This window comes from Pseudophryne corroboree, chromosome 9, assembly GCF_028390025.1.
Source record: "Pseudophryne corroboree isolate aPseCor3 chromosome 9, aPseCor3.hap2, whole genome shotgun sequence".
In the NCBI taxonomy this organism is placed as follows: Eukaryota; Metazoa; Chordata; class Amphibia; order Anura; family Myobatrachidae; genus Pseudophryne; species Pseudophryne corroboree.
In genome coordinates, this window is record NC_086452.1 from 269,530,981 (window position 1) to 269,544,176 (window position 13,196).

Sequence of the window (13,196 nt, forward strand, 5' to 3'; positions counted from 1 at the left end):
GCGGTAGCCGTGGCAATCCACGCATCCAGCGCTTCCCCAAAGAGAGCCTGACCCGTGTAGGGTTGGCCTTCCACGCTCTTCCTGGATTCCGCATCCGCAGACCATTGGCGCAGCCAGAGACCCCTGCAAGCCGAGACGGATATGGAGGAGATCCCCGCAGCCATGGAGCCCAGGTCCTTCATGGAATCCACTAGGAACCCTGCCGAATCCTGAATATGTAAAAACATATCAACATCATCTTTATCCAGCGTAGCCGATTCTTCCTGCATAGTGATAGACCACCTGGCAATAGCTTTTGCAATCCAAGCACACGCTATAGTAGGCCTTAATATAGCCCCAGTAGCCGTGTACATGAATTTTAACGTAGCATCCACCTTGCGATCAACCGGGTCTTTCAACGCTGTAGATCCTGGTACCGGCAGCACCACCTGTTTGGACAGCCTAGACCAGAGGTTCTCAAACTTTGTCCTCGTGGGCCCACACAGTGCATGTTTTGCAGGTCTCCTCACAGAATCACAAGTGAAATAATTAGCTCCACCTGTGGACCTTTTAAAATGTGTCAGTGAGTAATTAATACACCTGTGCACCTGCTGGGTTACCTGTAAAACATGCACTGTGTGGGCCCACGAGGACCAAGTCTGAGAACCTCTGGCCTAGACAGAGAGGCATCGACCATCGGCGGGGACTCCCATTTTTTCCTATCTACCTCTGGGAAGGGAAAAGCAACCAAAACCCTCCTAGGGAGCTGAAATTTATTTTCCGGAGTTTCCCAGGCCTTTTCAAAGATAGCATTTAATTCTTTGGATGCTGGGAAGGTGAGGGGGGGCTTCTTGCTTTCTGTAAAGAAGGCCTCCTCCACCTGTTCCGGAGCTGTGTCCGAAATGTGCAAACATCTCTAACAGCCGCAATCATCAACTGTACCCCCATGGCAAGTGATGTCGTTCCCCTCGACACATCCACGTCAGTCTGCAATGTCAGAGTCAGTGTCCGTGTCATCCTGCAACATTGCAAGTGCACATTTCTGAGAATGAATCACAGGGGCCCCCGAGGAGGCAGTATCAGACCAAATATCCATAGAAGACTGAAGGAACTGAGTGGCGTGCTCAGTCCAAGCAACTCTATCAGAAATCTGGGAAATAGTCCCCCTCAGAGAGACTAACCATTCAGGCTCTCTAGCAGGGATCTGCGCTAAAACTGTGCAATCCTGATTACATGGAATGGAGTCCTCTTGTGAGGATAAATCCTCTGCAGCATATGATACATTGTCCCTAGACATGTTACCACACACACACAAACACACAGAGTATTATGAAGACAGAGTTTCCCCCCAAAAGAATGGCAGAGAGACACAGAGATTGGAGCCAACCCACACACAGCGCTATTAAAGGTATAGGGAGTCCCTAACCAGCGCTGACTGTGTCCCTTAATAGGTGACAGCCTGTATACAGCTCCCCCCCCCCCTTCTACAACCCCCTTGGTACCGTACAGATAGCTGGAGATTGCCCTGGAGGGACCTGGATCCCCATGGCAGTGAAAGCTAAGCGATTCCAGTTCAAGCCCGGATCCACTCTGACAAGCTATTCCGGTCTTGCCTGGATCCATTGTACCAAGTTATACTCTCCATTCCAGTGTGGACTTAGCCCTTATTGTTTTCAACAAGACCATGTCTATTCAAGCCAAGCCTCTAGTATTACGTTATTAGCTCCATGATAACATCAAACCATTGATATTCTATGAAGAGGAATTACTTAAGTCCTCCAAGCTTCCTGCCCTCTAAGCAAGTACCTATTTTAGACCCAGAATCTCTCCAAACCAAGCAAAGCAATGAAATCCTGACATTGGCTACTCCACCCGCAGAGAAAAAAAATTCTGGGGAGAACACGGTTTTTGAATACTGGTGGAATGTATCCCCATCCTGCAAACATAAATACAAAATTATTTAACAAAAAATAAGAATTTACTCACCGGTAATTCTATTTCTCGTAGTCCGTAGTGGATGCTGGGACTCCGTAAGGACCATGGGGAATAGCGGCTCCGCAGGAGACTGGGCACAACTATAAAGAAAGCTTTAGGTCTAACTGGTGTGCACTGGCTCCTCCCACTATGACCCTCCTCCAGACTTCAGTTAGGATACTGTGCCCGGAAGAGCTGACACAATAAGGAAGGATTTTGAATCCCGGGTAAGACTCATACCAACCACACCAATCACACCGTATAACTCGTGATACAATACCCAGTTAACAGTATGACAACAACTGAGCCTCTCAACAGATGGCTCAACAATAACCCTTTAGTTAAACAATAACTATATACAAGTATTGCAGACAATCCACACTTGGGATGGGCGCCCAGCATCCACTACGGACTACGAGAAATAGAATTACCGGTGAGTAAATTCTTATTTTCTCTGACGTCCTAAGTGGATGCTGGGACTCCGTAAGGACCATGGGGATTATACCAAAGCTCCCAAACGGGCGGGAGAGTGCGGATGACTCTGCAGCACCGAATGGGCAAACTCTAGGTCCTCCTCAGCCAGGGTGTCAAACTTGTAGAATTTAGCAAATGTGTTTGACCCCGACCAAGTAGCTGCTCGGCAAAGTTGTAAAGCCGAGACCCCTCGGGCAGCCGCCCAAGAAGAGCCCACCTTCCTCGTGGAATGGGCTTTCACCGATTTAGGATGCGGCAGTCCAGCCGCAGAATGTGCAAGCTGAATCGTACTACAGATCCAGCGAGCAATAGTCTGCTTTGAAGCAGGTGCACCCAACTTGTTGGGCGCATACAGGATAAATAGCGAGTCAGTCTTTCTGACTCCAGCTGTCCTGGAAACATAGATTTCCAGGGCCCTGACTACGTCCAACAACTTGGAAGCCTCCAAGTCTGTAGTAGCCGCAGGCACCACGATAGGTTGGTTCAGATGAAAAGCTGATACCACTTTAGGAAGAAACTGGGGACGAGTCCTCAATTCTGCCCTATCCATATGGAAAATCAGATAAGGGCTTTTACATGACAAAGCCGCCAATTCTGATACCCGCCTGGCCGAAGCCAATGCCAACAACATGACCACTTTCCACGTGAGATATTTCAATTCCACGGTTTTAAGTGGCTCAAACCAATGTGACTTTAGGAAATCCAACACCACGTTGAGATCCCAAGGTGCCACTGGAGGCACAAAAGGGGGCTGAATATGCAGCACTCCCTTAACAAAAGTCTGAACTTCAGGTAGTGAAGCCAGTTCTCTCTGGAAGAAAATCGATAGAGCCGAAATCTGGACCTTAATGGAACCCAATTTTAGGCCCATAGTCACCCCTGACTGTAGGAAGTGCAGGAAACGGCCCCAGCTGAAATTCCTCCGTTGGGGCCTTCCTGTCCTCACACCACGCAACATATTTTCGCCATATGCGGTGATAATGGTTTGCGGTTACTTCTTTCCTAGCTTTAATCAGCGTAGGAATGACTTCCTCCGGAATGCCCTTTTCCTTCAGGATCCGGTGTTCAACCGCCATGCCGTCAAACGCAGCCGCGATAAGTCTTGGAACAGACAGGGCCCCTGCTGCAGCAGGTCCTGTCTGAGCGGCAGAGGCCATGGGTCCTCTGACATCATTTCTTGAAGTTCCGGGTACCAAGCTCTTCTTGGCCAATCCGGAACAATGAGTATAGTTCTTACTCCTCTTCTCCTTATTATCCTCAGTACCTTTGGTATGAGAGGAAGAGGAGAGAACACATAAACCGACCGGTACACCCACGGTGTCACTAGAGCGTCCACAGCTATCGCCAGCGGGTCTCTTGACCTGGCACAATATCTTTCTAGCTTTTTGTTTAGGCGGGACGCCATCATGTCCACCTGTGGCCTTTCCCAACGGTTTACAATCAGTTGGAAGACTTCTGGATGAAGTCCCCACTCTCCCGGGTGGAGGTCGTGCCTGCTGAGGAAGTCTGCTTCCCAGTTGTCCACACCCGGAATGAACACTGCTGACAGTGCTAACACGTGATTTTCCGCCCATCTGAGAATCCTTGTGGCTTCTGCCATCGCCGTCCTGCTTCTCGTGCCGCCCTGTCGGTTTACATGGGCGACCGCCGTGATGTTGTCTGACTGGATCAGTACCGGCTGGTTTTGAAGCAGGGGTTTTGCCTGACTTAGGGCATTGTAAATGGCCCTCAGCTCCAGAATATTTATGTGCAGGGAAGTCTCCTGACTTGACCATAGTCCTTGGACGTTTCTTCCCTGTGTGACTGCCCCCCAGCCTCGAAGGCTGGCATCCGTGGTCACCAGGACCCAGTCCTGTATGCCGAATCTGCGGCCCTCTTGAAGATGAGCACTCTGCAGCCACCACAGCAGAGACACCCTGGTCCTTGGAGACAGGGTTATCAGCCGATGCATCTGAAGATGCGATCCGGACCACTTGTCCAACAGGTCCCACTAAAAGGTTCTTGCATGGAACCTGCTGAATAGAATTGCTTCGTAGGAAGCTACCATCTTTCCCAGGATCCGCGTGCAGTGATGCACCGACACCTGTTTTGGTTTTAGGAGGCCTCTGACTAGAGATGACAGCTCCTTGGCCTTGTGCTCCGGGAGAAACACTTTTTTCTGTTCTGTATCCAGAACCATCCCCAGGAACAGTAGACCAGGGATCAGCTGTGACTTTGGAATATTTAGAATTCAGCCGTGCTGTTGTAGCACCTCCCGAGATAGTGCTACCCCGACCAACAACTGCTCCCTGGACCTCGCATTTATCAGGAGATCGTCCAAGTACGGGATAATTAAAACTCCCTTCTTTCGAAGGAGTATCATCATTTCGGCCATTACCTTGGTAAAGACCCTCGGAGCCGTGGATAGACCAAACGGCAACGGCAATTGGTAATGACAATCCTGTACCACAAATCTGAGGTACTCCGGTTTTGGTACCACAAACATTGTGGAATAGTAACCCCGTCCTTGTTGAAGTAGGGGCACCTTTACTATCACCTGCTGGGAATACAGCTTGTGAATTGCCTCTAACACTGCCTCCCTGCCTGAGGGAGTTGTTGGCAAGGCAGATTAGAGGAAACGGCGGGGGGGGGGGGGAGACGTCTCGAATTCCAGCTTGTACCCCTGAGATACTACTTGAAAGATCCAGGGATCCACCCGTGAGCGAGCCCACTGATCGCTGAAATTTTTGAGACGGGCCCCCACCGTACCTGGCTCCGCCTGTGGAGCCCCAGCGTCATGCTGTGGACTTAGAGGAAGCGGGGGAGGACTTTTGCTCCTGGGAACTGGCTGTATGCTGCAGCTTTTTCCCTCTACCTCTGCCTCTGGGCAGAAAGGACGCGCCTTTAACCCGCTTGCCCTTATTGGGCCGAAAGGACTGTACCTGATAATACGGTGCTTTCTTTGGCTGTGAGGGAACATGGGGTAAAAATGTAGACTTCCCAGCTGTTGCTGTGGAAACGAGGTCCGAGAGACCATCCCCGAACAACTCCTCACCCTTATAAGGCAAAACTTCCATGTGCCTTTTAGAATCTGCATCTCCTGTCCACTGCCAAGTCCATAACCCTCTCCTGGCAGAAATGGACATTGCACTTATTTTAGATGCCAGCCGGCAAATATCCCTCTGTGCATCCCTCATGTATAAGAGTGCGTCTTTAATATGCTCTACGGTTAGCAATATAGTGTCCCTGTCTAGGGTATCAATATTTTCCGACAGGAAATCTGACCACGCAGCTGCAGCACTGCACATCCATGCTGAAGCAATAGCTGGTCTCAGTATAACACCTGTGTGTGTATATATAGACTTCAGGATAGCCTCCTGCTTTCTATCAGCAGATTCCTTCAGGGCGGCCGTATCCGGAGACGGTAGTGCCACCTTCTTTGACAAGCGTGTGAGCGCTTTATCCACCGAGGGGATGTTTCCCAACGTGACCTATCCTCTGGCGGGAAAGGGTACGCCATTAGTAACCTCTTAGAAATTACCAGTTTCTTTTCGGGGGAAGCCCACGCTTCTTCACACACTTCATTTAATTCCTCAGATGAAGGCAAAACAACTGGTAGTTTTTTCTCTCCAAACATGATACCCTTTTTTGTGGTACCCGGGGTAACATCAGAAATATGCAACACATTTTTCATTGCCTCAATCATATAACGTGTGGCCCTATGGGAAGATATATTAGTCTCATCGTCGTCGACACTGGATTCAGTATCCGTGTCGACATCTGTGTCTGCCATCTGAGGTAGCGGGCGTTTTAGAGCCCCTGATGGCTTTTGAGACGCCTGGGCAGGCACAGGCTGAGAAGCCGGCTGTCCCATATTTGGTATGTCGTCAAACCTTTTATGCAAGGAGTCGACGCTGTCGCGTAATTCCTTCCACAGAACTATCCACTCAGGTGTCGACCCCGCAGGGGGTGACATCACATTTATCGGCATCTGCTCCGCCTCCACATAAGCCTCCTCATCAAACATGTCGACACAGCCGTACCGACACACCGCATACACACAGGGAATGCTCTGACAGAGGACAGGACCCCACAAAGCCCTTTGGGGAGACAGAGAGAGAGTATGCCAGCACACACCAGAGCGCTATATAACACAGGGATCCCACTATAAATTAGTGTTTTTTCCCTTATAGCTGCTTATATTATATATATATATATATATATATATACTGCGCCTAAATTTAGTGCCCCCCCTCTCTTTTTTACCCTTATGTAGCTTGACACTGCAGGGGAGAGCCAGGGAGCGTCCTTCCAGCGGAGCTGTGAGGGAAAAATGGCGCCAGTGTGCTGAGGGAGATGGCCCCGCCCCTTTTCCGGCGGACTTTCCCGCTTTTTCTGGAATTCTGGCAGGGGTATTTTTACACCTATATAGCCTTCCTGACTATATATGGTGTAGATTTGCCAGCCAAGGTGTATTATATTGCCCTCAGGGCGCCCCCCCCCCCCAGCGCCCTGCACCCATCAGTGACCGGAGTGTGAGGTGTGCATGAGGAGCAATGGCGCACAGCTGCAGTGCTGTGCGCTACCTTGTTGAAGACAGAAGTCTTCTGCCGCCGATTTTCCGGAACACTTCTTGCTTCTGGCTCTGTAAGGGGGCCGGCGGCGCGGCTCCGGGACCGAACGATCGAGGTCGGGTCCTGTGTTCGATCCCTCTGGAGCTAATGGTGTCCAGTAGCCTAAGAAGCCCAAGCTACCACCAGTTAGGTAGGTTCGCTTCTTCTCCCCTTAGTCCCTCGCTGCAGTGAGTCTGTTGCCAGCAGATCTCACTGTAAAATAAAAAACCTAAAATATACTTTCTTTCTAGGAGCTCAGGAGAGCCCCTAGTGTGCATCCAGCTCAGCCGGGCACAAGATTCTAACTGAAGTCTGGAGGAGGGTCATAGTGGGAGGAGCCAGTGCACACCAGTTAGACCTAAAGCTTTCTTTATAGTTGTGCCCAGTCTCCAGCGGAGCCGCTATTCCCCCTGGTCCTTACGGAGTCCCAGCATCCACTTAGGACGTCAGAGAAATAGTCAGAGTTGTTATACAGTTTAGGGACAAATTGAAGAATGAGTTTGGGTGAAGAACCTTTTTGGATGTTCCTGCTAAATAAATGTAACTTAATAAAGGAAAACTGTCCCACCAGTCATAAGTATTTTCTGTCTGAAACTTGTCTCAGTCATTTCACTAGTTCCTAATAAACTGGAATTATAATACAACTGGCTACAATCTCACGGATCAGCTAACAAAGGACAGCATCTACTGTGCATTTGTATGATCTATGTAACGCACTTGTAGTGTTTTCCTATGCATGTATCAGAAATGCAAAGTGAACAGGATCGACATGAACTAGGGGAGGAACTGGCAGAGTAGAATACTGACAAGAACTTACATTTTTTGGCACTCCTTTCGCTCACCCAGCATTGGGTCACCCATCTCCCCAAGAATAGTAGCCTCCACTTCATAGTGAACAACAAGAGCTTTCTCACTTGGATGTACATCTATGTTTCCACCTTTCACTTTCCTAAAAGAGAAATTGAAAAGCTGACCACAAGAGACTTTAAAAGAACCTTTATCAGTAGCACAAAAAGATGATTCATTTAAGTTGTCATTTATCTAAAAATTAAATATACAGTAGCTAAACACTTATTATTTATTCATTATCATTTACATATATTTACATATATAATGCCTAAGGGTTGGCTGGTTTAAAATAAAATAAATCTGTTTTGTTTTTTTAATTATGCTGTGACTACAGCCAGGACACCATGACTTCTTCAAAAGTCTATAATACTAAAAAAAAAAAATAAAAAAAAAAAAAATAGGATTTTAATTACCTACCGGTAAATCCTTTTCTCATAGTCCGCAGAGGATGCTGGGGCCCACATTAGTACCATGGGGTATTGACGGGTCCACTAGGAGCCATGGGCACTTTAAGAATTTGATAGTGTGGGCTGGCTCCTCCCTCTATGCCCCTCCTACCAGACTCAGTCTAGGAAACTGTGCCCGAGCAGACGGACATACTTTGAGAGGAGGATAGAAAAGATAGTGGTGAGATTCCGAACCAGCACACACAAACTAGAGTAAAGCCAAGCTAACCAAACTTTAAACCAGGAACAGCAACCACTGAATTAACAATATTCAGTAATATTAACCAAGTAATAGTGCAGGAATAAACGAAGCACTGGGCGGGTGCCCAGTATCCTCTACAGACTACGAGAAAAGGATTTACCGGTAGGTAATTAAAATCCTATTTTCTCTTACGTCCTAGAGGATACTGGGGTCCACATTAGTACCATGGGGATCTACCAAAGCTCCCAAACCGGGTGGGAGTGTGCGGAGGTTCCTGCAGAACTGATTGGCCTCTGAGGACCGTCAGTTTGGTCAAAGTATCGAACTTGTAGAACTTAGCAAACGTGTTCGAACCTGACCAACTAGCTGCTCGGCAGAGCTGTAAAGCCGAGACATCCTGGGCAGCCGCCCAGGAAGAACCCACTGACCTGGTAGAGTGGTCCTGTACAGATTTTGGACATGGCAAACCTGCCGTGGAATAAGCATGCTGGATAGTAAGCCTGATCCAGCGTGCAATTGTCTGCTTTGAAGCAGAACACCCAATTTTATTGGGATCATAGAGAACAAACAGCTAGTCAGATTTTCTGTGACGAGCTGTCCACTTAACATAGATCTTGAAAGCCCTCACAACATCCAAGGACTTTGAAGTAGCAGAGGTGTCGGTAACCACCGGAACTACAATAGGTTGGTTGATTTGAAACGTAGACACTATCTTTAGAAGAAATTGCAGACGAGTTCAGAGTTCAGCTCTATCTTCATGAAAAATCAAATAGGGGCTTTTGTGAGACAACGCCCCCAGCTCCGACATACGCATTGCAGAAGCCAAGGCTAAGAGTGTGACGGCTTTCCACGTAAGAAACTTGAAGTCAACATCCTGTAAAGGCTCAAACCATTTCAAATGCAGGAACTGCAACACCACATTGAGATCCCAAGGTGCCGTAAGAGGCACAAAGGGCGGTTGGATGTGCAGAACCCCCTTCAAAAATGTCTGAACCTCAGGGAGAGAAGCCAATTGTTTCTGGAAGAAAATGGATAAGGCCGAAATCTGTTTCTTTTATGGAGCTCAAACGTAGGCCCACATCCATACCTGACTGCAGAAACAGGAGAAAATGTCACAGTTGAAATTCTACTGCAGGAAATTTCCTGTGCTCACACCAAGAGATGTATTTTTTCCAAATATGGTGGTAATGTTTAGACGTTACCCCCTTTCTGGCTTGGATCAGGGTTGAAATAACCCTCTCTGGGATCCCTTTCCGAGCTAGAATTTAACCTCCATGCCGTCAAACATAGCCGTGGTAAGTTTTGATAGACGAACGGCCCCTGTTGTAGAAGGTCCTCGCGAAGGGGTAGAGGCCACGGGTCCTCTAGGAGCATCTCCAGTAGATCCAGGCCCTTCTTAGCCAGTGCGGAACAATGAGAAATGCTTGAACCTTTTCCCTTTTTATTCTTTGAGAATTTTTGGGATCAGTGGAAGTGGTGGAAACACGTAACCATCTGGTAGACCCATGGAGTCACCAGAGCGTCCACCGCCACTGCTTGTGGGTCTCCCGACCTGGAACAATACCGCTTGAGCTTCTTGTTGAGATGAGAGGCCATCATGTCAATTTGTGGCATTCCCCACTGACGCGTCAAGCACCCGAACACCTCCGGGTGAAGGCCACACTCTCCTGGGTGGAGGTCGTGTCTGCTGAGGAAGTCCGTTTCCCAGTTGTCTATTCCCGGAATGAAGATTGCTGACATTGTGTCTTTCTGCCCAAAGGAGGATTCTTGATACCTCTGACATTGCAGCCCTGCTCTTCGTTCCACCTTGTCGGTTTATGTAGGCTACTGTGGTCACGTTGTCCGACTGCACCTGAACAGCCCGATCCTGTAGAAGGTGTGCTGCTTGCAGAAGGCCGTTATATACGGCCCTTAGCTCCAGGATGTTTATTGGGAGAAGGGATTCTTGATTCGACCACCTTCCTTGGAAGGCTTCCCCCTGAGCGACTGCTCCCCAACCTCTTAGACTTGCATCTGTGGTTAGAAGGATCCTGTCCTTAACTCCGAACCTTCGGCCTTCCAGAAGGTGTGGTAGTTGTAGCCACCAGAGGAGCGAAATCCTGGCTTTCTGTAACAGACGTATCCTCTGGTGCATATGTAGGGGAGATCCCGACCACTGGTCCAAAAGATCCAGTTGAAAGGATCGAGCATGAAACATTCCGTACTGCAGAGCCACGCAGGAGGCAACCATCTTCCCCAGAAGGTGGATGCACTGATGAACCGACACCCGGGTAGGCTTCAAGACATCCCGGACCATTGTTTGAATCAACAATGCTTTCTCCACCGGTAGAAACACCCTCTGCACTTCCGGGTCTAGGATCACTCCCAGGAAAGACAGCCTCCTTGTCGGCTCCAGATGAGACTTTGGAAGGTTCAGGATCCAATCGTGCTCCTTGAGCAGATGTGCCGTGAGAGCAATGAATCTTAACAACTTCTCCCTGGACGATGCCTTAATCAGGAGATCGTCCAGATACGGAATTATGTTCACCCCTTGCTTGCTGCGGAGAACCATCATCTCTGCCATCACCTTGGTGAAGACCCTCAGTGCCGTAGAGAGACCGAACGGCAGCGCCTGAAACTGATAGTGATCGTCTAACAGTGCACACCTGAGATATGCGTGATGCGGCGACCAAATGTGAATGTGGAGGTACGCATCCTTGATGTCCAGGGACACCAGGAACTCCCCCTCCGTAAGTCCTGAGATGACAGCTCTCAGAGACTCCATCTTGAATTTGAACTCCCTGAGATAAGGGTTCAAAGATTTTAAGTTCAGAATTGGCCGTACCGAACCATCTGGCTTCGGTACCACGAAAAGGTTTGAATAGTAACCTTTGTTCCACTGATGAGGCGGAACTGGAACAATGACCTCGGACACTACCAATTTTTGGATAGCTTCCAGAAGAATTGTTCTGTCTGCCGGCAGAGCTGGCAAGCCCGATTTAAAGAAACGGTGAGGTGGGAGAGTTTGAAACTCCAGCCTGTACCCCTTGGGCACTATATCCTGTACCCAAGGGTCCAGTCGAGACTACATCCAGACGTGGCTGAAATGCCGGAGTCTTGCAACCACCTGACCTTCCTCCAGGCTGTGCTGTCCACCGTCATGCTGAGGACTTTGAGAACCTGCGGGAGCAGGCTTTTTTCCTTTAGCACGACCACCTCTGAAGAAGGTGTGAGAAGGCTTGTTCTTTCTAGGCCTCGCGGGCCGAAAGGACTGTGACGTGGCTGGTGTAAAAGGCTTCTTCGTAGCCGGTGCAGCTGAGGGGAGAAAATTAGACTTACCCGCGGTAGCCGTGGCAATCCACGCATCCACCACCTCCCCAAAGAGAGCCTGACCTGTATAGGGTAGGCCCTCCACACTTTTCCTGGATTCCGCGTCCGCGGACCATTGGCTCAGCCAGAGACCCCTGTGAGCAGAGACGGACATGGAGGAGATCCCTGCAGCCATGGAACCCAGGTCCTTCATGGAATCTACCAGGAACCCTGCAGAATCCTGAATATTACGTAAAAAAAAAAAATCAACAGATGAGATCTTTATCCATCGTAGCCAAGTCCTCCTGCAGAGTGATTGACCATCTGGCTATAGCTTTAGAAATCCATGCACAGGCAATAGTAGGCCGCAGTATAGCCCCTGAGGCCATGTAAATGGATTTGAGTGTAGCATCCACCTTGCGATCTGCCGGGTCCTCCAACGCGGTAGATCCTGGGACTGGTAAAACCACTTGATTTGACAGCCTGGAGACAGAGGCGTCAACTATCGACAGAGACTCCCACTTCTTTCTATCTTCCTCTGGGAAGGGAAAAGCAACCAAGATCCTCTTAGGGATCTGGAATTTTTTCTCCGGATTTTCCCAGGCTTTTTCAACTATAGCATTTAATTCCTTAGATCAGGCATGTCCAAACTGCGGCCCCCAAGCTGTTGAGAAATTACACATCCCAGTATGCCCTGACACAGCTTTAGCATTCTCTGACCGCAAAACTGTGTCAGGGCATGCTGGGATACGTATTTTCTCAACAGCTGGTGGGCCGCAGTTTGGACATGCCTGCCTTAGATGCTGGGAAGGTAAGAGGGGCCTTTTTACTGTACGTGAAAAAGGCCTCCTCAACCTGCTCAGGAGTTGTGTCAGAAATGTGCAACACATCCCGTACAGCCTCAATCATCAACTGCACCCCCTTTGCAAGTGATGCCGTCCCCCCTCGACACATCCCCGTCACCGTCTGCAGTGTCAGAATCGGTGTCCGTGTCATCCTGCAGAATCTTGGAAGTGCACGTTTGTGAGAATGTACCGCAGGGGACCCTGAAGGAGCAGTATCAGACCATACAACCATAGAGGATTGCAATACCTGAGTTGCATGCTAAGTTCTTGCAATCCTTTCAGAAATCTGAGAAATAGCCCCCCTAAGAGAGGCTAACCACTCCGTTTCTCTAGCTGGGATCTGCGCTACTACAGTGCAATCCTGAATACATGGGATGGGATCTTCCTGAGAAGATAAATCCTCTGCAGCATATGAAACAGAGTCTCTAGACATGTTTGCTAATACACCCCACTCACCCCACATACACACAGGGTTCTGGGCAGACAGTTTCCCCCCAAAAAATGGCAGAGAGACAAAGAGATTGGAGCCAACCCACACACAGCGCTA

At 49.0% G+C, this 13,196-nt stretch overlaps 1 protein-coding gene across 3 annotated transcripts in view; it reads right to left on the minus strand.

Annotated features, from left to right (window-relative positions):
* Nucleotides 1-13,196, minus strand: part of KIFAP3 (kinesin associated protein 3) — a 631,738-nt gene that overhangs the window by 609,237 nt on the left and 9,305 nt on the right. For all 3 annotated transcript variants that reach the window (XM_063940294.1, XM_063940293.1, XM_063940295.1), the window contains exon 2: nt 7,837-7,968. In XM_063940294.1, coding sequence (XP_063796364.1) covers nt 7,837-7,968 — 132 coding nt within the window. The remainder of the gene's footprint in view (nt 1-7,836; nt 7,969-13,196) is intronic.